This window comes from Cotesia typhae, unplaced genomic scaffold (assembly GCF_013202065.1).
Source record: "Cotesia typhae breed Kobodo isofemale line unplaced genomic scaffold, CoteBio_Ctyphae contig_48, whole genome shotgun sequence".
NCBI lineage: Eukaryota > Metazoa > Arthropoda > Insecta > Hymenoptera > Braconidae > Cotesia > Cotesia typhae.
The window spans coordinates 8,946,730-8,970,364 of record NW_027423756.1 but is presented as its reverse complement, the minus strand read 5'-3'; the positions used below and the strand labels follow the sequence as shown (position 1 = coordinate 8,970,364).

The window sequence follows — 23,635 nt, the reverse complement described above, 5'->3', positions numbered from 1 at the left end:
AAAAATCGTTGCTTATTACTTTGGAATTAAATGGTAATTGTTATTATTTATAATAAAATAAGTTTAGTAAAAAATTACTATGGAACATGATTGAAGATAATAGTTTTTAACATCTGATTAATCAATGAAACGTTAAAATTTCTAAAAAATTTTTCTTGTACGAAATAGTAATTTTAAAAAAACCTTTAAACTTCTAACTTATTTGGTAACTTACTATCTAATAATATCTTAAAGTTCAAAGCAGAAATCGTAATTTGGTGGTGGTTCTGGTACTGGTGGTGGATCTTGAGGGATGTCAATACCCTCAGCATCAAGTAATCTTAATTTAATATCCATCGATAAAAGTGTTTCTAAATCATTTTCCGTTTCTTTACTTGTCATTTTGTTTCCTTAAAAATTTATTTATATTAAATTATGTTATAAATTAGAAAAATTTTAATTACGCTGTAAATAATTACATACCAAGTAACGCATTGATACCATCAGTCCAATAATCAAAAACTTGTTCATCCGGTGCCACGAAGTCTAAATTAGACACTTCAACTGAATCTAGCACCAGCGAAAATGCCAATTGATGAGTAGTCTTTCGTCTCTGCAAATCCTTCATATGTGGACAGTCTCTTCCGATAAGCAGTCCACGTATGTCAACGACAGCGAGTTTCATTGGAAGATCATCAATTGTAGGGACTGATTTTTCGTCGCAATCACCATAATGAAACACTTTGTGATTCGGCGACAAACGAACGTACCAAAATTTATCTTTTATTCTCTGTGTAAAGTAAAAATAAAATAAATTAAAAAACTAAATGAATTATTATTGTCAATAAAAATTACCTGGCCTCTAGCACTGTATTTAGTAAACCTGGTGCCTTCTACCAGGAAGCCCAATCGCTGCTGTTGAATAAGGTCAAGTATTTCAGGAGTTATTTGCTCTCGCAATTCAACAATCGGCTTTGCATGACTCTCCCACTCTTCTCGATTAGTTCTTTCCTGTTGCCACAAATTGGTGATCGTTGAGTACGTAAGCTGTTGCAATTTATTTCTAAATTTATCTAGTCCCGTTGGTTTACATTGGAGAGCGCGAGTAATTTGCTCACGCACTACAGAAAACACTTTGACGAAATCTTCCGTAGTAGCCCGCATTTCTTTCCACGTTTTATTCAGCAGGACGATACACACACAGTAAAACTCTTCGAAGGGATGATCATGAGTGAAAAACATTGGGTGATATGACTGGCCTTGTTCGCTCGGTGCTTCTCCAATCCTCAATACCTTTAGAATAATTAATTAATTAAAAATTAATAATTAAATTAGCAACCTTGCAATCACTATGTGACTATCGTGAGATAAATAATATTTTTAATTATTTTATAATAAATTAAATATAGCAAAATTTAAATTACCTCGCATAATAATTTAACCAATTCAACACTGGTCCTACCAAAAGGACATTCATGCTCATCAGCACGACAAGAATGTTCCAAAACGACTTTGGTGTACGACTCTGTATGATTCCTAGCAAAGTAAATCATGCAATCAAGCGCTAGCATACCAGGTGGCGTCCCGTTGAAGTCCAACGCAGGATTAATGTCATATTTAAAGCCCAATTTTTTATAATCTTTGGCAAAAAGACCTTGCTTGCGTGCAGCAACATCACCGCTGCTGACGTTTCCCTCAGTGTCAAAGGCAATACGACGTAATTCTTTAATTTTATCATGCGCATCCTGATCCTGTGGGTCCATTTTTGTCATCATACGCTGCTCGAGCAAACTCAACACCAAAGTTTGTAAGACGTAGAGCTGGTGAGCCATTTCAGTGCCTACTTGGCCGGTCGACTGTATTACGTTGGTGAGAAAAACATTACGCACTTGTTTAGATTGAAGTGTTGCTGCTACAGCGCGTCTCTTTATCAAGTCGGCTTTCAAAAATAGTGCATTTATCAATGCAATTGTATTTTGCTGAATCTGTGGTGACATGCTCTGCAAATGCATTACGAGATTCGGAAATGTGACTTCTTTCTCAACTAAACCGTATTTGCCAGACGAATTCAGGACTATGTTTTCGAGGATGCTCAAAGATGCTTCAATTACATTAGAATCTTGAGCCACTGATTGATTGTTTACATAACTCGCAACTTTGTTTATGAACGGTGGCTCCAAAATGTCCCAAGATACTATACCGTGGTCCATTAGCTCAACAAATGATTGAAGAGAGCATGCTAATGCTGTTGATTTAAATTTCCCTGACTCAGTCTATCAAAATCAATTCAACAAAATTAATTAATTTAATAAATGTATTTATTAATGACACTGAAGTTGACAGACATTTGAAATTTTTTTAGAATTTTTTAGTTGTGAAATTATTATAAAAAAAAATTAATTAAAAAATTTCACATGTGAAAATTAATAAAAATTACAAGTGAAAATTTTTAGAAGCATTTTTTTAATATAATTAATTGGTTAAAAAAATTTTTTAAATCAACAGCTGACGGCTAACTTCAGTGTTATCTTATAATAAATTATTAGAAAAAAAAAATCGATAAACTTACTTGTGATATAATTAGGGCTAGTCCTTGTTTGTTTATAAACTCATGTGCAAAAGTAATGTCATTACTAAGAGTACTTAATTTTTGTAACGCTGTTAATTTATCCTCAGCTGTTCCATTATTTAATTTGTGTAGAATATCACCGGCTGTTTTACTAGGCGAATGTTCCAGTCTCAAAACACTTCCATTTTTTATTTCATTTCTATTTTTTTCAGTTATGTAGTTTTGATTGTTATTTTCAGAAAATTGAAGAGAATACGTATCTGGATCAGTAAGACTCCATTCATTACAAAGGCCCTATAATAATAATTATAATAATATTAGTAAAGTAATTATTTAATTTAATATTACAAGATAAATTTTTGTAGCTTAATTAATAAAAATAAATTTATCAATTAACTTACTTGTATTATTCCAGCCAATGGTTGTTTTTGATTAAATTCAATCAATTGAGGCATTTGGCCTGTCATCTGAACGGCAATCTTAACAATATTTAAATCTTTTTGCACTGGCATTTTAATTGCTTGTGTATACATTTATCAATTAAAGTTATTTTGGTAAAATTATATTTTTTTTTTCTAATTATTAAAAAAATGGATGACAAAGACAATGTGTCATACTAACGTAACAACCATTTTTATGAATACTACCAAGTACATGTATTGCATTGTAGTGGAAACTAATTATATTTTATAACACTGAAGTTAGCCGTCAGCTGTTAATTTTAGAAATTAAAAAAAAAATCAAATACAATAAAAACAAAAATTGTCACTTGTAATTTTTATTAATTTTCACATGTGAAACTCTTTAATAATTTTTTTTTTTTTTGTAATAATTAAATTACTATAAAATTCTAAAACAATTTTTAATATCTGTCAACTTCAGTGTCAGTGTATTTTACTGTTAGTTGATAAAAAAGACATTTTATGATATACATTTTAGAATTCTAAAAATAATGAAAGGACAAAAGTTAAAACTGTTAATACTGTTTTTGTTTATATTATAACAATGTAATAAACATTATAATAAAATAGTAAGTAATTATTAATAAATATTTTTTTTTCTAATTAAGAAAATTTTAAAATATTCTATGAAGGTGTCAATAAGTAAATAAAAATAGTGAATATTATTTTTTAGAGGTTACATGGATAAGATTAATAATTTTAAAAACGACAACAAAAATGTATATTTTTTTTATTAAAGTATTATAATAATAAGAGGATATATTTTTTATAGATTAAAAAAACAATAAGAGGATTACTAGGATGGCTGGACAACAACCGTCTTTTCCATCGGGCTTCCCGGCAGCCCAGCAGCAAGCGATGATAAACCAGTTTGGTGGCGGCCAAATGGTACCAGAGTTGATGGGTCCGCAGCAAGGAGGCTTGCCATCAGGTTTGGTAAATCCTCAGCAATTCGGAGCCGGAATGGGTGGAAATGTTGGCCCGAATCCGATGGCCCAGCAAGTGATGACTCAACAGCGTCAACAATTAGCACAACAAACTCTTATGCAGCAGCAACTCCAGCAGATGCAACAACAGCAAATGCAGTTACAGCAACAGCAACAGCAGCAACAACAACAACAACAACAACAACAACAGGCAACTCTTGTTCCTCAGAACACTCAAGCTGTCAATCAAGTTCAGACACCTCAGGCATCTGTTCCGCAAATTCAGCCTCAAGTTCCTCAGCAACAGCCACAGCCTCAGCAACCACCACAGCAACAACAGCAACAACAACAGCAACAGCAACAGCAAAACAAAGAATTCAATACTGTCAGTTTGTGCAAATTAGGACAGGAAACTGTACAAGATATTGTCAGTCGTGCGCTAGAAATTTTTCAAATTCTCAAAGTTATTCATCCTCCTAATGGTAAATTTTTACGATCCTGAATTTAACAGACATTTAACAATTTTTTTAAATTTTTCTAACAATTAAATTATAATCAAAAAAATTCTACGTGTAGAAATTTTATAAAATTATGAATGCAAATTTTTTTAAATATTTTTTTTTTAATATATCGCGTTCCAGATGCCATAAAGATGTATAATAAAAATTCTATTATTTTTTCTAAGTCCAAAAAAATGTTTAGTTTGAAGAAAAATTTATTTTTGCATTTATGTACCTTTCATATAAAAATACGTCAGTTCCCAAAAAAACTTTTTTTTATACGCCCTTATGGCATCCAAGGTGGGCACCGGGAATTAAAACAAATAACAACGAAAATTTTTAGTTAATGAATTTTTTTTTTTTTTTAATTTGAATATTTCAGGAACATCTCAAAGTGCAACAGCAGCAAATGATAAGAAAGCAAAGTTGAATGATCAAATAAGAATGAATATTTTACTTTTAAGACGGTTGCGACTCGTATATGACAAGTGTAATGAAAATTGTCAACTTCAGGGTATGGAGTACACGCATATTGAGAGCTTAATACCTCTGAAAGAGGAGTGGGATATGAAGTCTGATGAGAAAAAAACATCAGAACCGTATCGACTCGCTTGTGAAGAACGTAAAGAATTAATTGACGTAAGTTAATTTTTATTTATTCTTCTTGAAATACAAAAGTATTAAATAATAAATAACATGTCAATGCTTTATTTCAGCAAGTCACAGCAAAAAATCGACATCTTAAAGAGATAATCGACCACTTGAGACGAATTATTTCTGAAATAAATACAATGCTTCATATGCGAAGGTCTTAAAATTAAATTTTCTACCTACATGTAACTAAAAAAATAAGTTATTTTATATTAATCGAGATTGAATAAAGTTCGTATAATTGTTATTGTACATTTATTGCGCTTTAATGTCATTTATTGTAAAACTTATCACATCAGTAGCTCGCAGAATAGCCTCTGGAACAACTCCCAGTGGTGTTTTTAAATTATGAACGAATAATTCCAGACAATCAACATCACATCCACGAAATTCTCCTGACACATGTGAGTTTTCGTAGAGATAAAAATTCGCTTTGGATCCTAAAAATTAATGACACTGAAATTGACTTATGAAAAATTTTTTTAGAATTTTATAGCAATTAAATTATTATAAAAAAAATTTAATAAAAAAGTTTCACATGTGAAAATTACTAAAAATCACAAGTGAAAATTTTTTATTGCAATTAATTTATTAAAAAAATTTTTTTAATTAACAGCTGACGGCTAACTTCAGTGTTACAAAAATTATAATTATAAGTAATTGATAAATTTAATTAAAAATTATGAATAATAATTGTTAATATTTACCAATAATCCCATTCATAAAACGCAAATATCTTTCACGTAAAAATGCACGAGCTTCTTGCATTTCTGGCTTTGAAAATTTAGGTTCTATTACTTCTGATAAATCTTGAATACTATCGGTTTTAAAATCACCATCAAACATTTTTAAATTCTCCGTAAATAATTTTGTTTTTAATTTATTAAAAACGTGTGTGCACTTGTTGCAGTTGCTAGAGAGTTAAGATATCTGCTAAGGATAATTTGACTTGTGACATAAACACAATCACACTCTACAGTCGTCCCAGCAGGAGAATAAAAATAAACATAATAAACTTCGGGTTTGTTCGGAATTTTTACCCTATTTTGTATATCTATTCACTGCCCATTCATCACAACCAAAAACTTGAACTTGTATTCCTCCGCGAGCGGTAAATTTAAATAAGGTTTAATATCATATTTAATGCACTTATAATTGATTATAATTAAATGACTGAGTTTTTTACCTTAAATACATTTTAGCATTGAATAAAATTTTATCCGGAATTGAAAAACTGGCCTTAAATCTATGGGAACCTTTGCAACAGCAGCGCGCTCTGTCGTTTATATCAAATTTTTGAGTTGTGGCTTCCGTATAGCGAGCGTCTTCTTTCTAATCAGGCCTTCGTATGCCCTGCACCAAAAGGCATAAGTACTACATTCTTGAAAGTTTTCAACAAAGGGCTTCAAGCTATAAACAGCCAAGGCTGACAAAACATTCGTCAGTTTTTGTTCAATTTTTTCATCGTTAACTTTCGAACCATGCAGCGAGAATTGGAATCTGTAATTTGTCCTTATGATAGAAATCATATAATTGATCGATCTAGATTACAACGGCACTTGGTTAAATGCTCAAAGGTAAATTTATTTTATACACTTAGACTTATTTATTTGATTAAAATTTTATTTTTTATTGGTTAGAATTTTCCGCCTAATTACAAAGAAACATGTCCGTTTAATGCTACGCACTTGATGTCGGAATCTGATTTGAAAGTACACATAAAAAATTGTCCAGACAGAAAATATATCGATCATGATCAATTTCGTACGTACACACTTATATTAATGGTTTATTGTTGAAATATAAGATCTCATTGATGAATACTTGTAATTACTTAATTTAATTTATACTACATTAGGTTTTGTATTGAAAAATCATGGATCGATCAATTCCTTGCCACCTTCCATTGCTGAAAGTAGTATTGATCATTACGACGAATCATGGAATGACTGTTTGTCAGATGCCTTCTCTGCTACATCAATTATTAGCCGAAATTCTAAAATAGCTAGGTAATTGTTAAACTTGAAGTATATGTTTTATATTTAATTTTTTATAACAATCAATTAATTATATTTTTTATGCTATAATAGCCCAGTGTCAAAATTGAGAAAACCTAAAGGACGTTCTGAAGTTTGTATGCTGGAATATACCGAGGAATCAAATGCCGAAGACATCGATTCTGTTGTTAGCAGTGCATCCGCCCAAGGCCGTGGAAAATTAATACAACAAAGACAGAAAGCCGAAAATTTACCAAGAGTTGGTAGACGTTTAAAACCAATTACTGATGAATTGGAAATGGGAGCATCGGCGATTACGGACGTCGAAGATGCCGAGTCTGTCGTTAGTTTTGTTAACGGTGTAGGTCGTGGACAAATTTATGGTTTGTCAGGAAGAAAATATGATAGTGATACTGATGATTCGAGATCTATTATTAGTACCGTCGGTCGTGGCAAACCATTGAGACTTTAATTATTTTTTTAAGTTTCTATTTTTTCTTTTTTTCTTTTTTTCTTTTTTTCTTTTTTTTACGTACCATACAAGGTAAAAGACCCAGTTATTAACACTTGCAATTTTATTTTAATTAAAAAACACAAATCAACTCTGATAAATTAATAAATATCATTTTTGAGTTGAAAAATTTTAAGATAATTGATTTTTTGAGAACATTTCATTTTTTTAATTAGAATAAAATTGCAAGTGTCAATAACTGAGTCTTTTACATTAATATGACATTAAATAATAATAATAAAAGTTCAAAATAATTAATTAGAACATATTAATATCTTATGAGTTGAATCACGAAAACTTTCTCATAATAATACAAGTAAATATTTTTTTATTTAACTTAATTTAGAATCTATCAGTTTATTAAAAAAAAATGGTTAAGAGTAGTGACCATGAAATGTTTCGAATGAAATATTGTTTCCACATTTTAATTTATTCTATTCAAATATATTATGATAACTTAATATATAAAAGATCAATTAATAGACTACTGCATTGGCCAATAAAATAATGAAATTTAAGATTAAAAATTATCGTTTTCGTTTTAATTTTATTTCTTAAAATTACACCCTTAAGCATCAATTTACACTGTTCCATTGCACCCGTTTTTATTTAATTAATATTCATAAATTTTCGTCAACACATCAAAATGTCCGGGTGATTAGAGCTACAATTACAATGCTCGTGATAAATTAAAAATGAAGTACAACAGCTTTTATACGTTATTTTGGCCGTATTATAATATTGTCATATTTTTCAAGTTGCTTTATCATTATAATTTATATATTAAATAATTCGATTGAATGTACAGTAAAACACGCCTTGAAAGAGTCAAATAATGAGTACAAAATTTTATTTAGCCAAATGTCAATTTAAGTGATTTCAATACAATAAATGTATAAAGTTTTTAAACGCTTCACATAAAATACTATCAAGTTTAAATTAATACTTAATAGTATTATGAATAAGTACGATGTTCATTGACTGCCTTTCACCAATAATAATAAATTATGACCTAATCTTTGTAATTAACTTAAAAATTAATAAATTAGTTTAAAACTTTTATAATCCATCGCCATGGTATTTTTTTTTTTTTTTTTTGAATAAAATATTCGATATAATAATTGATTTTTATAAACTAAAATGATACATAAATAAATAATAAAATGACAAGTAAAATAAAATACAATAATTAAAATTTGATGACATATATAATCCTAAATGTGTTATCTCTACGATCCTTTTTTCTATTTGTAACTCATTTATGAACATGAATATTATATTAGATAATATCGTATGACAATGAAATAACTAATAAATTAACATTATTATCAATAATTTATTTTATTTATTAATGCAGGCGATTGAGTCGTGTAAAAAAGTTACCGCAAAAGCATTAATCGGAGTAGAGTATACGACTTAGGATATTATGCATCACATTGGCATCAAAACTGCCGAGTAATTTTTTTTTTTTGTTACATTTATTTATTCAGCATTTTTATTTATAATTAAATGATCTCTTTTCACTTTGACAATAGCTACCCATTAAACAATTTAATGAAAATAAAAATAATATTAATTACAATTGATAATGATGTGTAAAAAATTACAGATATGGAAGAGGCTTGACCAAAAGACAAGCCACAACATACAAAATACCAAGATTACTATTTAATCTAGCCGTTTGTTTAGGTACACTTTGTATTGTATGTTGACTGCGAAATTGTTTTTCTATTTTAAAGGCTTTTGGTAGCGTTATTATTGGCAAAAGAAACCACAATGAATATCTGCATGCCCATACAGCAAGAGTTATATAGGGTGTGAATAGTAAAAATTGATATAAAAGATGTGACGCTGTTTGTCCAATAAGTATCGCAAGTGTAACAATTCCTGCTCGTCTATCGCTCTCTAAGTCTCGTGTATTATTACTGTGTAAAATTGCCTCAGTATTCAAAGCCAGTGGTATCGCATAATAAAAAGTTCCCCATTGAATGAAACCAGTCTGTACCATAAAAGCAAATAGTACAGATATGGGTCCAAAAATGACAAGTATTATAACATCACCTAGCGCAATATACTTAAGACCAATACCCCCTGTATAAAGAAAGGACGATGATAATCCACCAAAGAACACTAGAGCTAGGTGTTCCATTTTTGCTGGTGAAATCATCGCTAATAATACAAAACCGAGACATCCTACCGCATATAAAAATGTTCCTAAAGATACTAATTCATCTTTAGATAATAAATGATCAACTAATATCCTGTCATCGCTTTTACCGCTGCTGTCGACTCCTTTGATATAATCAAAATATGTATTAACAACATTACCAGCTCCGTGAACTGATATAATTGTGCCCAGTGTTAAAACAAATAAAATAAAACTAAAACTATCCCAACCGGTTAGTCGGTAGGCCAACGCAGATCCCAGAAACGTTGGCATCAGTGATGCGCTCAATGACCATGGTCGTACAGCTAAGAAGTACGATGAAAATTTCATTAAAGGTGAATTTAATGTTGATGATGATAAGGAAGCACCATTAATGTTACTCGTGCAACTCTTGCTATTTCCCGTGTCTTTATTAGAACTTTTTACTCCATTTGACATCATGGTTTCGTCTGAAAATTAATTTATAATTAATAACATAATTTTTTTTTTTACTTAAAACTCTTTATTTTATTTAATGATGAATACGTAATAAAAATCAAGAGCTAGAAATAAAACTAAATTAAAAACAACTTTTAATGTTATTTTAAATTTGCCTATTTAACTTCTTTGAAATTTTTTATTCATCAATAAATAAATTTTAATAGAAAAATAATTTTTTCCATTTATTGAAAATTAAATTATAATTTTATCTATCATTAAATACATCGAGTATTATAAATTAAACAGTAAGTTCACCTTTTAGTCAGCAGGTCAAATGTGAAAGTTAGGTTAAGAAAGCTTCCATATCTCTCGACCAAGCATTTCACTATTGTACATCAGTTACGGTGTAATACACACCGTACTCAACTCTTGTGCAATTATTCAATACAATAGCATTATTTTAATAAAACTGTTTATAAGTACTATCATAAAACTTAAATAATTGTAAATATATACTAAAAAATATGTTGGTGACGTGTTTTCAACCGTTGCTACATACAGCGCTATCTGACACTTTACCAACTCTCTTTTTTTCTCTTATTACTCGTCAACACACGTGTATTTTGCGCAAATAAATTACGTGTAGAAAAATCGGCGGGTTATTTGATTGAATTACCTGTAGATGAAAGTTAAATTACAGATAAGAAGATATTAAAATCAGCAGGTAACTGACGACTATTACATCTCAATGAACAATTATTTTAAATTGTAAAACATCACTTTAAATTTGGAAATTTTTGTAAGATATATTTGTATTAAATAAAAAATTTATAATTATAATGTTGAAAAACGTTTACAGCTGATTTTATTATCCTAAAAATTAAGTTAAGCGAATAAACAAATTAATTCAGTTTTATTTTAAGGTCATGTGTTTTTAATAAAAATTATTAAATTGTCAATGCATTTTTGTAAACATAATATCTTAATAAGAATTATTCTTATATTAATCATAATACTTGCAGATCAGCCAATATTAACTGTTACGAAAAAAAAGCTATAATTTTTACTGTTTACTTGATTCAAGTGCTAAATAATTGTTTTTTAAATATTTAAATCAATTAACACTATGTATTATTATCGAAATAATAAACTTCATAATCATAAGGTACATATTTTTCTTCACAGTAGCTTTGATTATTACTTAGTTTATTGAAAATAGTTTAAAAAAAAAAAACTTAATTGTATTCTTTTGAATATTTTCATTTCTTACTTTGCAATCAAATCAATAAAATAAAATAATTCAAAAAATATTTCAAATAAAAAATTTTACGTAGCAAACAAAAGTAAAAAATAATAAATGTTTTTTCATTATTATTAAATAATAATAAATAATTTATCGATAAATTATTTTACTGAGTTTTCACGCACATGGTGTTCATCAGAACTAATATGTAAACGCAGGTTGGATACACCATAAACTTTCAGCTTACACAATTTGCATTCTATCGCTTCCCCAAGATAATCACGGTAACTCATTGAAGCGATTTTTTTCAACTCAGTCAAGTGTTCAATCATTGATTCTTTATATTCATTTTTTTCTTGAAGTTCCAACGCCCAATGAAGTCTAAATATTCCTTGTTTAGAGTCAGCAAAAGGTCCAGGTTTCAAAAATAGCTCTTTATTGTAGCGACACCAAACAGAACGGCGTAAATCGACTTCTGGTTTGATCGGCTTTCGCTTTTGGTTAATTATCTTGAAGAGAATTTCATTGATACGACGCTGGCATGTTAAAATTGTTTCAGCAGGTTCCTGATTACCTTCATCAATGAAAATACCTTGACTCATTAAATGTCTCAGCTGATTGATGAGTTGCAAATCAGTCATCGTGATTTCGACGTCAAATGGAATTGGCATGTCATGTTCGGGGAAAATACTATGTTGAGATTTCTCGTGGTAGCCCAAGCCACAAAGGGCACCGATGTACTGAGTGCCGAAGGAATTACTCCTCAGTTCAATTTGTGGCGCAAATATCAGACATAAAAGAGGAAGTAAGCCCGGGATACTTGGCATAAGAGTAGTGTTATATAGTGTAAGATTTTGTGTAACAGCACTTTCATTTATGGATCCAGCGATGAGTAATCGTTGATGAGGATTAACTGGATTATCGTCCATGATAATAGAATTAACTGATGAATCACTGACGACAACTTTTCGACCTACTCCAGCACTTGCTAAGCTAAATATTTCAACTTCCAATGGGGAATATGGCCCACGCATTTTTACAATATTTGTACACTTGTTTTTTGGTGGAGGTTCAGGATAATCTTCAACAATATTGTTCTGATTATACTGCAAGCGTTCGTAATGGTTTTTGACGTCCTTGGTAAATTCTTTAACTTGCTGCCGAATTTCGTGATTAGATTTTGATAAGAAATTTTCTTCCTGAAATTCAGCGAGGCCTTTTTTTATCAAATAATTTCCTACATCTACCGTGTCACCCTTTTGAGTAATGCAAGTTAAACTCATAGACACAACGCTGTTGACAACAGAATAAACTTTGCCTCGCTGTTCGATTGATGTTTTCAACAAATCACGAAAGTCTTGAATAGCTTGCTTGGACCACCCACCAGTCAAATTGTTCATAGCAGAAGGTTGAATATTTGACAGAACGCATTCAAATGCCAGCGCTGGTAATTCAGTAATCTGATTTTCATTGGGGAGAAGTCTTAAGTCACCAAGAGCAATGCGTTGATTAAACCCATAATCTACGAAGAATACTTGAACAAATTTATTCTGCTTCGATACCATCGTCACGGATTGAACTTCAGCACGACAATAATTAACTTCCTTGGTTTTAGACATCCATGGAGCCAGTACGATAGATCCGATAACAGGTGGTGAAGTAGGAGCTTTTAGCTTATGCTCTGGATCTATTTCTTCAATATAAGACTTTATGAATTGACAGTGCTGAACAGTGCGCGTGGATTTATTGTGAGCCCAAAAATGACCGGGGTCGACGAACCGGCAGACTGAAATCACTAAATCAGTTTCATCTAATTTTGGTAAAATAGGTCGTACTCCACTTGATGGAAGTTCAGTAACTTCTTGATCACTAGTGAATAGATCCATCGGTTTCTGTTTGGGAATGTTCAATTTTTCAGTTAATGTAGTTGATTCTTCTGGCTTGAGTACGGGAATATCCATTTTAGGAAACACAGAACGCATTTTTATTGCCCGGTAAACAGGAAGAGGAATTTGTTCAAGTCTTTTGTTGACATCTTCTGACTCATCTCTTTCTACTTTACTAAACGTGACATAAACACGATTAGAATTATCAAAGTTTACTTTAATACTCTCGGGGCTGTAGGTGGAACAATTTTCAAAAAGTTGCTGAAAACGTTTTGCGTAAAGTAAACCCGGTTGATCGAAAGGCCATCCTTGTAAGTACACTGTTTTTAAAGGGTCAAGTCCACCAATTAATTTCATCTTGGAAGTTTCATCGTGTGGCGAATGGGTTATAAAATAATGTGGATAAAATCCACCAGCAATAACAATTTTTAATACAAAGTAACGTAGCTCGCCATCTAAATCAACTTTGCCAGACCCGTAGGTCTCTTTAATCCCAAGTTTTTCCAATCTATGTGTAATGTCTCTTACAGTAGCATCGATTTCCCTCAAAATTCTTATTTGTAAGCAACTCGTACGTGCCCACTCTTTTTCTTCTCTATCAGTCTTGATGCGACCTGATGATTTTTCACGCATCCATACATTGTAAGCGTGCAAAAAAGAAATAGCATCACTGTTGGTGTACTGTGACCACATCAACTTGGCGTCGTATGATTTTAGTTTGAGTTGGAAGGGCGAGCTGAACATATTTTTTACTGCCATACTAGCACCGATGATGATTACCTCTCTGAGGACACTGAACATATGACCAAGAACAATCATTTTTCCAATATGAATGTCGATAGGAAGAGAGGCCATGATGCGTCCAAGATCTGTCAACTCCCCATCTAAATCTTCATCACCATCAAAACTAATTAATCCTCCGGATTCTTTGAGCAAGAGTATCGTGCGTTGGAGATTACTCAAATCGGGAGGATCTAGTGCAAGGGCCAGTATAGCTTTGGGTGGTCCTAAATCAATTATCTTTGAACGTAGAACAACTTGTTCAAGAGGAGCTTTAACAATCTCTGGTAGATTTTCAATTGGTAATTTTTTGTAAAATTCTTTAGACACCAGCCGATAGACTCGTCCATCCATTACACGCCCAGTTCTGCCAGCACGTTGTTCGCAGTTCGATTTACTAGCCCACGTGAGTTCAAGACACTGAAAATTTGTGTTGGGATCTGTCGTCAGTTGCTTAGTTAGACAAAAATCGACGACAAACTTGACATCAGGAACAGTGATACTGCTTTCCGCAATATTGGTTGACAAAATAACTCGACGAAATCCTTTAGGTGGTAGTGTAAATACTCGCTGTTGTTCTTCAGTGGTGATAGAAGAATGAAGAACAACAATGTCCCATTTGAATTCTGAGAATCTGGCATGTTTCATGAAGCTGTGCATTTCTTCGATTTCATGAATGCCCGGTAAAAATACTAAAACTCCTGGTCGACGTAATTCATCTTTACTTTCTGCCTTTGATTTTCTATCAACTTCATCCATTATTCCCATTAATTTGCAAGCGAATTCAATCATATCTTTAGTGACTCGGGGCTCTGATAATAATACTTCTGGTATCGGTCTCAATGATTGTAATTCATCGATGTAAAAGTGTCGAACTTGAAAAAAATTTCTCTTCTCAACATCGACAGTTACGGCTGGCGTTAGAGTGCGTCCTACGTAAGATGAAAAATAATCAGAAAATTTCTTGACATCAAAAGTCGCAGACATTAAAATAATCTTGACGTTGTGAGAATTTAGGAATAATAACTTGCGAACGACGAGTAATAAGAAGTCCATGTCTTGATCACGTTCGTGAATTTCATCGATTATGATGTGTGTAAAATCAGTCAATGTTTTTTTTTTTATTAATCTTTGTAATAATACACCAGTTGTGCAGTAAGTAAGCCGTGTATCTCGTGACGTATTTCTGGACAATCCAACTTGGAATCCCACGATTGATCCTAGCGGCCACTCTCGTTCCTCGCTAACTCTTTTGGCAATACTTAAGGCGGCAATTCTGCGAGGTTGGGTCACTGTAAAATAAATTTAATAAAATTATAAGATTAGTAATTTAGATTGATAATCAATGATAATTTAATAAATAATAAAATTAAATTTTACCTATTATATTACAGGGTAGTTGTCGTTTAAAGCAATAATCCATGATAAATTGAGGGACTTGGGTAGTCTTACCGCACCCTGTAGGTCCTTGAATAATAGTAACTGGTTCAGCAGCAACAACGGAAACTATTTTTTCTTGTATTGTTTTAATTGCTAGGTTTGCCTTTGGTGTGTATGTTAGATTGTAAGTTTTATAGAGACGCGACAATTCCTTGGCTTCCTGCTCATCTAAAGGCTGTTCAGTACCGATAGACATTTGATCAAACGTGTTTTCTTCGGGTCGAAAATACTTTGATGCCTAAAAAAAGGTCAAAAAATTAATTTTAACCATAAAATTCATATTCAATTTTTTCAGTAATAAATCTAATTTTATTTTTAATTTTTAAAATATAATAAAAAAAAATAAAAAATATAATGTAAATGTACCTCAAACATTTGATCTTGTTCTTTCTGAACATATTCATCAACATAATCAGTGCCGCTGGCAATAGTAACAGCAAGTGATTGCATGCTACCACTTAATGAACAGTCCGCAAGATTTGACGTCATCGGGGTTCGTTTTCTTGCACTTCGATGTAAGTTCATTGGTGGAATAGGTTTTTGATGATTAAAAAAATCCAACGGGTAATCCATCTTGATCTGATTTTGATTTACTTCTGGAAGAATTATAAATTATAAATTAATTAATGAAAGTGAAAATTAATTTAGCAGATATTTAACGATGTAAGAATTTTTTGAACAAATAAATTATTGAAAAAAAATTTTTTTTTAAAATTGACATGTAGAAATTTTAAAACATAAAAAATTAATTTTTAAAACAAATTTATTTGTTAAAAAAATTTTTTTTAATTTTCAAGTAACTGGTAAGTTTAATGTCATTTCATGAAACCAACAATAATTAATATTACAACTTTTTTTTTTATTAATAGATACATTATTGTTATTAACAATTGAAAATATTTATAGATTTGAACGTAAAAAATTGAATGTTTAAGTTTTAAAAATATTTGTTTAACTATGATTATATAAAATAAATTAAAACAGGATTAATTAATAGTTTTTAAAAAAATTATTCTATAGCTAGTAAAAAAAATTAATTCTAAAAAACTAGTGCGTATTATTATTCACAGAAATAAATGGTCGGCTAACAAAGAAACACCGACGCTTTCTCAAAAAACAACCAGGATCACATTTAATCTTCTTTAAAATAATTTAAGAAATATTGTCAATAATATTTTAATAATTATGAATAAAAATTAATTTTGTGACTTACTTGGGTAAAAAAAATCATCAAGATCAGAACAAAAGTACGTTGGTTATCAGCGATTCGAGAAAAAGAAATAAATATATGTAATATGAAACGAATAAACAAACAGAGACGGCAACTTATCGCCGCGGAGAACTTTAACACAATGAGCCTATACAACTTAAACACAAAAAGCTGACGAGAATCTCAAAAGAGAACCTGCGCGAACTAGATTAATATATGTGTATTTTGTACACAGTAGATATTTGAGAGAAGATATGTCCGAACAATAGCAAGAGAAAATTTTTTTGTGTAAATAGAAATTAAAAAAATCTTTTTTTTTTCATAAATAGTTTAAAATAAACATTGTAGGTTTTAATTTAGAGTCTTTTTTTTTTTAATTTTAATTTCATCAATTTTTTTAACTTAACTAATAATAAAAATAATAATAATAAAGTAAAGAATCATAACAATTGTGTAAAAAGCCGTTGAGTTTCAAACTACTAAAATCAGTAAATGATTTCGTTGGTTTAATACAAATTTTTCAACACAGATGTCGTGACAACCGTCTCACAGTACCGTGTTTTGATATTTTCAAAATAACAACATTGTAACAAAATTTAATTTATATAAATTAGATTATTTTTTAATATTTTGTTTTGTTAAATTTCTTTATAACAAAGAAATAATTTTTTAAATATGGCAAAAAAATTAATTACAAGTTTACCGTTGATGCAGGATGCGACATTTATTGTCATTGATGAAGGTAACCTATCATTAAAATTTAATTTTTTAATTAATATTTGATTAATGAGACATTTATTTACTTAGTCTAGTAAAATGGCACTGAAGTTGTCAGATATTAAAAATTTTTTTAGAATTTTATGGCCATTAAATTATTATAAAAAAAATTAAATCGAAAAATTTCACATGTGAAAATTTTTAGAAGCATTTTATTATTATAATTGATTTGTTATAAAAATTTTTAAAATTGACAGCTGACAGCTAACTTCAGTTTCATCTAGTAAAAGTTAGTTTTTTAATAAATTAATTATTTTTTTAAGATGTGGAAGAACCGTGTGCTGATAATTTAATTGATGGGTGGATGCAGATGTGGAGTACTACAAATTTAAGTCAACAAATCAATTTATTATTATTTTTTAATACTAAATCTCATTATAATTATTTAACAACATTGTTTAAAGATGATAAACTTTATATACATGACTATTGTTTGGAAGATTTGGATAAAATTTATGAAAAGAAAGATTTTAACCAGATTTGTGAGAGAATAATGAAATCGAGTATTGTAGATGAGAAATCAATTGTTGTTCTGAATTGTTTGAGTTCACTCATTGTTAATATAGGATTGGCTAAAGCTTTACGATTTGTTGATAAATTATCGCAACGTGTATCACAATTAATTTGTGTCTACAGGCGTGACTTTGGAACGCAAAAAATTCCAAAGATTGAAACGTTGGGAACTACGTATGTTAGATTGGGTAAATCTAGCGAAACAGCAATGAATAATGAAATTTCTTATGAAGTAGCAATGGTTCATTGTAAAAGAGGAGGTGGCATTTTGAAAAAGCATGTTGTTATTACTCAAGATCCAACAAGCTGTGAGATAAAGTCAGAGAAACCTGTTGAGTTCAAAACTCCAGTATTGGCTTCTCAAGTTGTTGAAACGTCAGTAAAGCCTCAAGCTTCGTTTAGGATAGATATGAATGCAAGAGAATTAGAACAACGTAATCAAACGCCGTTGCCTTATATGCAAGTAATTAAGGATGCTACAAGTGAATCACAAATCCACTACATACCTGACAAAAATGATGACTTTGATGAAGAGGATCCTGATGATGATTTACCATTCTAAATTTATTGAAATGAAACACAATGTTTTACTGACGTGTATTTATTTTTTTTTTTTAAATGAATATAATTATTTTGTATTAAACTTTACATACATTTATTTCAATTATTTATTATTACTTACAATAATTATAAAATATAATCTGTCTTCATTAAAAGCATTTATGGGTAGCTGATAAAGTTTATTAAAATAAATTCTTTATGCTAAATTTACTATAATAATTAAGAACAGAAAATTTATACGAGTATAAAACACAATTGTTTTTAAATACTTAAATGAATGAATGAGAGGATAAATATAAACTGTCAGTTAGGTAGCAAATATTGTCTAGCGTTTCACACAGCCGTCGTATTATCAAGTGGTCATTTCAACCAACAATACTTTCATTTATAAATATTGAAGAAGGTGCGTTAATTTATTTATGATTGTGCTCGTTTATTATTACTAAAAAATTATTATAATCACTATTATTGTATTTGATGTACAAAGAATATCATCATTCATCTATCTGTCCTGCAGATAAAAAACTAAGTAACTAGTTACATGATTAAATTTAAAATCAATCTAAGTATTTGTTCATCAATGAGAGATCTAAAGCATAAATTATTTAAAAAACTCGGAAGTATATGAAATAAAATTCATATTGAAGCAAACCTCATTTTGTAGCTATTTTAATCAGTCACTGACATTCTCTGTCCAGGTAAATTGATTAGAAATAAATTCAACGTATAATAAAACTGATTCAACCTAATGGAATTATTAATACTCGCTAATCCTTTGAAAATTAGATAGATTGATAAAATTCCAATAACAATTAACAATAAACAATAGTTTAAGAAAAAATCTAATACATAAATATATAGATAAATATATAAATCTATTCTACAATAGTAACAATTAGCCCCGAAAAGAATACAAAATATTTTTATCATGAAAATGATGTGTACCATCAACGTGATGTAAAACTCTACTCTCAAGGAGGCAACGACCATATTGCACAGCTTCTTCGCGATTCTGAACTAATCGCTGCTCCAACAACCAATCAACAAGATCACTACCTGAAAAAACGCCCTGATATACTTTCAACAATCGCCTTCGGCAATTAGAAATTCTCTGGCGACATTCGTGCAGATGACATTGACGAAATTGTTCACGAATTGTTTTAGTTTCCGCGCTGAGAGAATCTTCATCTGGTAGTTGTAATTTTTGGCGAGTACGCCACTCTCTACAAACTTTCTTCAGCCAGGATCCCAATTTTCCAAGACCTGGATCTAATCCAAATATCACAAATACTATCAACGATTGTCCATAACTAAATGCGACATCGAGAAAAGCTAGCTCTGCATACACGCCAGTCATTTGTTCCATTATCATTGTGCCAATCGATAAAGCTAGGCCCTGAAAAAATTATTTAAAATACTTTACAATGCACCAGTTTTAAATATTAGAAAAAAATGAAAAAAAAAAAAAATAATAATAATACATACAATGAACATAGAGCATAAAAGAAAAATGAGTAGAACTAAGTGTCTCAGTAATTGGGGGTCATCTGAATCAATTTGTAATTGATCAATTTCAAAGTCTTGTTCATCAACCAAGTCGTTTTGAATGCATCCGTTGGGCTGGAAACCACATCCCGTGTCTAATACGCAATTGCCTCTGAAAAATTAAATGTTAAAATATTTTTTGACTTGATTTTTATTTACATAAAAATAATAAAAAATAATTACGCTGGTAATGCTGGTCCAGAAGGTATTAAATCTTCTACATCAACAATATTTCTGGTTTCTACCATCGTCGATTCTGCATTATCAGTATTATTATTTATAAGACTAGCATAAACTTCAGCATGATGACGTCTTTGATATCTTTGTTGTAGCACTAAACATCCAAGTGTTACTAAAGAATAAATAAATAAAAATATATTAAGTAAAATATACAAATAATTAAATTTTTTTAATTTCAGAAATCATTAGTTTCCTTACCTATAAAACAAAATAAAAGAATAAATATTGAAATAGCTGCTTGTACTCGACCGAATTGAAAATTCGGGTTCCTTAAGTCAATGTCATCAGGATTTTTTGGCGATATTATAAGACACATAAGACCTACAGTTAATACAGGTATCATAAAACCAATAGGCATAATCCATTTCTGCATATTTTGTACAAATGTTAGCGTTCGAGAGCTTAAAAACAACAGAGTCCCAGCCAACACGACTGTCCACATCCTGCTTGCGTATACACCAACGGTGATAAGGACAAATTGAACATACCAAAGAAAAGAACCAACTTCATTGGGTTCGAGTTTAGTCCATATTATAACGCCAATGCCAACAGCAAGTTGTGCGATAATCAAATACAAGGTACACCGATGAGTTGGCCGTTTGTATCTCTTCCCTGCAAGTAGAACGAAGCAAACAAAGAGCCACAAGCAAGCAGCTATTGAGGCAACACTCACGTCCATTGAAAATGTATTCAACTGTTGAGCGTACTTGGCCGGTGAGACGCCGTCATTAATAGCAGTAATTAGTTTAGCAGATACAAACATCAATGGAGCCGACAGGAAAGTACAAGCAACCATAGAAGATGCGATGAGGTCAATGTCTATGTTGTATCGCAATGTAAAAATAAAGAGCGCTGGTGCTGTTGGTATTGTTCCATATAAAAATCCATATGTACTTAAATCTCTCGTATCTGTTTCGTTAACTCCAGCATTTAGTAAAATAACAGACTCTCTTATTATCATAGGAAGTGCCAACAATTTAACCGAAATCAGTATTCCTGGTATAACAAGCGCTGGGCCTTTTAAAGTGTGAATCTTTCCTACCATCATTAAGCCCAATAAAAACAATGCGCTTGCTGAAAAAGCATCACCAAATACTTCTAGTATAACTGATAGTATCTTTGGAATTTGATGACTGAATATAAAATTCCCGATAATTCCCAAAACTGTCATAAATAATATAGGATTCAATCCGATGCCTTTAACTACAGAGCCAACTAGTTTCCATCCTGATTGCTGGCTTCCTGTACGACGCTTTCCTATTTCTAGTAAAATAAAACCAATTGGATTTAAAATAGCCAGTGATATCGGTGCCATCAGGTAGAGATAGGCTGCATATTCACAATGAGTATCACCGTAAAGAGCGTCAACTGAAAAATAAAAATTAATAAATGTGATCTATTTTTACTTACAAATAAATAATAAACAGTACGTCAGTATTGTGCTTACTCATCGGATATCCGATAGCAAAGTCGTTACTTTGAGTAGCAAAAATTGCAAACAATGCAGCTCGACCTGGATTTGTTGGTCGTGTCACTATCAGAGACACACCGAGAACCACCAGGAACACACATGCCTTGGCAAGAAAAACAGCTAATAAAAACTTCCAATTTACTAACGAAAAATCAAGCTTTGCTAGTGATAAAAATATCAATGATGGTAAAGCAAATGTTCCAACAAAAGTATTTAGACCATTGGCTTCTGATTTGGTGATTATTTCAAGTCTTCCAGCTATGTACCTAAAACAGTAAAGAGTTTTAGTGACTTGTAAAAAATTACAGCTAATTTTTTTAAATAAAAGAATGACATTCAAGTTAGCTGTCACTTGACAATATTTTAATATTATTTAATAAAAAAATTTGTTCCAAAAAATTGCATTTTTAATTTTTTTAAATTTCCAAATGTCAATTTTTTTTTTCTTATTTTTTTGCAATAATTTAGTTTTTATAAAAATTTTAAAATTATCAAATATGTGCTACATTAATTTTCATAATAAAAGAATACTTCATGTTAAAAATTAGTTGCTTACCCACATAATATTATAGCAAAACATTGTATTAAAGCAAGATATAAATTATCTGTAGGTGTGTCTGGTATATCCAGCTCCATTTTTTATAAATATATTTTTTAATAATCAAGAAGAACAAATAAACATATTAATTTGCTTAGTCAATCTGTAAATAATAAATCAAAATGTCATTATTGTTATCATTTTTTTTTTAATTACAAAAAAAAAGTACTTGAACATATGGAATTTCGTTATCATAAAGAAAGTTAACCTTCGAATTACCGGATAAATAAAAATAACTAATAGCCTCCCAAAAATACTTACTAATGATTTTAAGATACGTCATTGTCCTTTGTTACATTTATTTCATTTAAACTTTCAAATTTTTTTTTCTTTACAGTCACTGTCATTTCATTCGACTATTGCACATTATGAATCTAGAACGACTGACAAAAAATCAATAATACTAAAACGTATTTATAAATTAAACATTTTTCAATTTTATTTAATAATAAAAAAAAATGTTCAAAACTTACAAATAATAATTGTCAACTGATTGGTAATATGCCTCATTCTTAGATGATTTATAAAAGAGCTGATATAGATATTGCCAGTTTGTGCATTTTGTTATTACGATGCATAAAAATTATGAAGTATATATATACGAGCCGACTCAGTCATAAACATAAGAACGTAGGTCACGTAAGCACTGTTTTGTGAGTATTTAAGTAATATTTATTTTTACTTCGATTGACAGCTTTCAATAGTGCCATAAATATTAAAAATTATTTATATTACACTAATTAAAATTATAAATTATTCAAAATAATATTTATTTGAACAATTACAATCAATGTTTAGTTTTAAAAAATTATCCCATAATTTAAATTTTCCGGGCAGATACCAGCGCCATTCATAACACTGAAGTTAGCGGTCAGCTGTCAATTTTAAAAATTTTTTTAACAAATTAATCACAATAAAAAAATGCTTCTAAAAATTTTCACTATTAATTTTTATTAATTTTCACATGTGAAACTTTTTAATTAAATTTTTTTTTTAATAATTTAATCGCTATAAAATTAAAAAAAAATCTTAATATCTATCAACTTCAGTGTTATCGCCATTTGCGCAGCTGTTATTTTCTCCATTGTTACCAACAATTCTAGGTGAATAATGAAACATGTCGACTGATGAGTAATGCTCATTAACCTAAAAACAACAAATTAAAACAAAAAAGTTCCCTAGAAATGTTT

At 30.2% G+C, this 23,635-nt stretch overlaps 8 protein-coding genes across 10 annotated transcripts; 3 read left to right on the top strand and 5 right to left on the bottom strand.

Moving 5' to 3' along the window:
* Positions 1-12: 12 nt before the first annotated feature.
* On the bottom strand, positions 13-3,201 carry Ced-12 (engulfment and cell motility Ced-12). The gene is made up of 6 exons (XM_074246655.1): positions 2,950-3,201; positions 2,549-2,842; positions 1,404-2,252; positions 835-1,272; positions 463-769; positions 13-389 (listed from the first exon to the last, which is right to left on the bottom strand). Exons 1-6 carry the CDS (start codon positions 3,079-3,081, stop codon positions 229-231), a joined length of 2,181 nt encoding a protein of 726 aa, XP_074102756.1. The 5' UTR covers positions 3,082-3,201; the 3' UTR covers positions 13-228.
* A 231-nt stretch (positions 3,202-3,432) lies between these two features.
* Positions 3,433-5,338, top strand: LOC141529915 (uncharacterized). Its single transcript, XM_074246672.1, has 4 exons — positions 3,433-3,578; positions 3,782-4,417; positions 4,818-5,074; positions 5,152-5,338. The coding sequence occupies exons 2-4, from the start codon at positions 3,811-3,813 to the stop codon at positions 5,248-5,250; spliced, it is 963 nt and encodes a 320-aa protein (XP_074102773.1). The 5' UTR covers positions 3,433-3,578; positions 3,782-3,810; the 3' UTR covers positions 5,251-5,338.
* Positions 5,339-5,341: 3 nt separating this feature from the next.
* On the bottom strand, positions 5,342-6,243 carry LOC141529918 (gem-associated protein 7). The gene is made up of 2 exons (XM_074246675.1): positions 5,794-6,243; positions 5,342-5,526 (listed from the first exon to the last, which is right to left on the bottom strand). The coding sequence occupies exons 1-2, from the start codon at positions 5,930-5,932 to the stop codon at positions 5,342-5,344; spliced, it is 324 nt and encodes a 107-aa protein (XP_074102776.1). The 5' UTR covers positions 5,933-6,243.
* A 184-nt stretch (positions 6,244-6,427) lies between these two features.
* On the top strand, positions 6,428-7,974 carry LOC141529917 (uncharacterized). Its single transcript, XM_074246674.1, has 4 exons — positions 6,428-6,663; positions 6,727-6,850; positions 6,945-7,095; positions 7,177-7,974. The coding sequence occupies exons 1-4, from the start codon at positions 6,568-6,570 to the stop codon at positions 7,553-7,555; spliced, it is 750 nt and encodes a 249-aa protein (XP_074102775.1). The 5' UTR covers positions 6,428-6,567; the 3' UTR covers positions 7,556-7,974.
* A 139-nt stretch (positions 7,975-8,113) lies between these two features.
* On the bottom strand, positions 8,114-10,730 carry Heix (UbiA prenyltransferase domain-containing heix). Its single transcript, XM_074246669.1, has 2 exons — positions 10,497-10,730; positions 8,114-10,210 (listed from the first exon to the last, which is right to left on the bottom strand). Exon 2 carries the CDS (start codon positions 10,200-10,202, stop codon positions 9,198-9,200), a length of 1,005 nt encoding a protein of 334 aa, XP_074102770.1. The 5' UTR covers positions 10,203-10,210; positions 10,497-10,730; the 3' UTR covers positions 8,114-9,197.
* A 379-nt stretch (positions 10,731-11,109) lies between these two features.
* Positions 11,110-17,010, bottom strand: Spn-e (tudor domain containing 9 protein spindle E). The gene is made up of 4 exons (XM_074246639.1): positions 16,744-17,010; positions 15,897-16,126; positions 15,471-15,768; positions 11,110-15,382 (listed from the first exon to the last, which is right to left on the bottom strand). The coding sequence occupies exons 2-4, from the start codon at positions 16,101-16,103 to the stop codon at positions 11,586-11,588; spliced, it is 4,302 nt and encodes a 1,433-aa protein (XP_074102740.1). The 5' UTR covers positions 16,104-16,126; positions 16,744-17,010; the 3' UTR covers positions 11,110-11,585.
* Positions 17,011-17,274: 264 nt separating this feature from the next.
* Positions 17,275-18,678, top strand: Elp5 (Elongator complex protein 5). Its single transcript, XM_074246673.1, has 2 exons — positions 17,275-17,482; positions 17,781-18,678. Exons 1-2 carry the CDS (start codon positions 17,416-17,418, stop codon positions 18,590-18,592), a joined length of 879 nt encoding a protein of 292 aa, XP_074102774.1. The 5' UTR covers positions 17,275-17,415; the 3' UTR covers positions 18,593-18,678.
* On the bottom strand, positions 18,616-23,071 carry Anchor (integral membrane protein GPR155 homolog anchor). Of its 3 annotated transcripts, none has more exons than XM_074246650.1 (8): positions 22,919-23,071; positions 22,707-22,828; positions 22,404-22,548; positions 21,824-22,113; positions 20,575-21,744; positions 20,320-20,488; positions 20,077-20,248; positions 18,616-19,987 (listed from the first exon to the last, which is right to left on the bottom strand). In XM_074246650.1, the coding sequence occupies exons 3-8, from the start codon at positions 22,481-22,483 to the stop codon at positions 19,487-19,489; spliced, it is 2,382 nt and encodes a 793-aa protein (XP_074102751.1). In that variant the 5' UTR covers positions 22,484-22,548; positions 22,707-22,828; positions 22,919-23,071; the 3' UTR covers positions 18,616-19,486. The 3 variants fall into 3 exon arrangements, with proteins under 3 accessions (XP_074102751.1, XP_074102752.1, XP_074102753.1); XM_074246651.1 differs by having other exon boundaries at positions 22,707-22,848; positions 22,919-23,035; XM_074246652.1 differs by having other exon boundaries at positions 22,707-22,819; positions 22,919-22,937.
* Between the last annotated feature and the right edge of the window lie 564 nt (positions 23,072-23,635).

What these genes read in the sequence shown, in the direction of transcription:
- Ced-12 (XM_074246655.1), bottom strand. Translation starts at nt 3,081, where the DNA reads ATGTATACACAAGCAATTAAAATGCCAGTGCAAAAAGATTTAAATATT. An exon ending in TAGCCCTAATTATATCACAA is followed by an intron (nt 2,253 to 2,548) that starts GTAAGTTTATCG and finishes TGATTTTGATAG; the next exon opens with ACTGAGTCAGGGAAATTTAA. An exon ending in AATACAGTGCTAGAGGCCAG is followed by an intron (nt 770 to 834) that starts GTAATTTTTATT and finishes TACTTTACACAG; the next exon opens with AGAATAAAAGATAAATTTTG.
- Anchor (XM_074246650.1), bottom strand. Translation starts at nt 22,483, where the DNA reads ATGGAGCTGGATATACCAGACACACCTACAGATAATTTATATCTTGCT. An exon ending in TCTTTTATTTTGTTTTATAG is followed by an intron (nt 20,489 to 20,574) that starts GTAAGGAAACTA and finishes TTTATTCTTTAG; the next exon opens with TAACACTTGGATGTTTAGTG. An exon ending in TCTGGACCAGCATTACCAGC is followed by an intron (nt 20,249 to 20,319) that starts GTAATTATTTTT and finishes TTAATTTTTCAG; the next exon opens with AGGCAATTGCGTATTAGACA.
- Heix (XM_074246669.1), bottom strand. Translation starts at nt 10,202, where the DNA reads ATGATGTCAAATGGAGTAAAAAGTTCTAATAAAGACACGGGAAATAGC.
- Spn-e (XM_074246639.1), bottom strand. Translation starts at nt 16,103, where the DNA reads ATGGATTACCCGTTGGATTTTTTTAATCATCAAAAACCTATTCCACCA. An exon ending in AACAAGATCAAATGTTTGAG is followed by an intron (nt 15,769 to 15,896) that starts GTACATTTACAT and finishes ACCTTTTTTTAG; the next exon opens with GCATCAAAGTATTTTCGACC. An exon ending in ACTACCCTGTAATATAATAG is followed by an intron (nt 15,383 to 15,470) that starts GTAAAATTTAAT and finishes TTTATTTTACAG; the next exon opens with TGACCCAACCTCGCAGAATT.
- LOC141529915 (XM_074246672.1), top strand. Translation starts at nt 3,811, where the DNA reads ATGGCTGGACAACAACCGTCTTTTCCATCGGGCTTCCCGGCAGCCCAG. An exon ending in AGTTATTCATCCTCCTAATG is followed by an intron (nt 4,418 to 4,817) that starts GTAAATTTTTAC and finishes TGAATATTTCAG; the next exon opens with GAACATCTCAAAGTGCAACA. An exon ending in AACGTAAAGAATTAATTGAC is followed by an intron (nt 5,075 to 5,151) that starts GTAAGTTAATTT and finishes GCTTTATTTCAG; the next exon opens with CAAGTCACAGCAAAAAATCG.
- Elp5 (XM_074246673.1), top strand. Translation starts at nt 17,416, where the DNA reads ATGGCAAAAAAATTAATTACAAGTTTACCGTTGATGCAGGATGCGACA. An exon ending in ATTTATTGTCATTGATGAAG is followed by an intron (nt 17,483 to 17,780) that starts GTAACCTATCAT and finishes TATTTTTTTAAG; the next exon opens with ATGTGGAAGAACCGTGTGCT.
- LOC141529918 (XM_074246675.1), bottom strand. Translation starts at nt 5,932, where the DNA reads ATGTTTGATGGTGATTTTAAAACCGATAGTATTCAAGATTTATCAGAA. An exon ending in TTTTATGAATGGGATTATTG is followed by an intron (nt 5,527 to 5,793) that starts GTAAATATTAAC and finishes ATTAATTTTTAG; the next exon opens with GATCCAAAGCGAATTTTTAT.
- LOC141529917 (XM_074246674.1), top strand. Translation starts at nt 6,568, where the DNA reads ATGCAGCGAGAATTGGAATCTGTAATTTGTCCTTATGATAGAAATCAT. An exon ending in TATCGATCATGATCAATTTC is followed by an intron (nt 6,851 to 6,944) that starts GTACGTACACAC and finishes ATACTACATTAG; the next exon opens with GTTTTGTATTGAAAAATCAT. An exon ending in CGAAATTCTAAAATAGCTAG is followed by an intron (nt 7,096 to 7,176) that starts GTAATTGTTAAA and finishes ATGCTATAATAG; the next exon opens with CCCAGTGTCAAAATTGAGAA.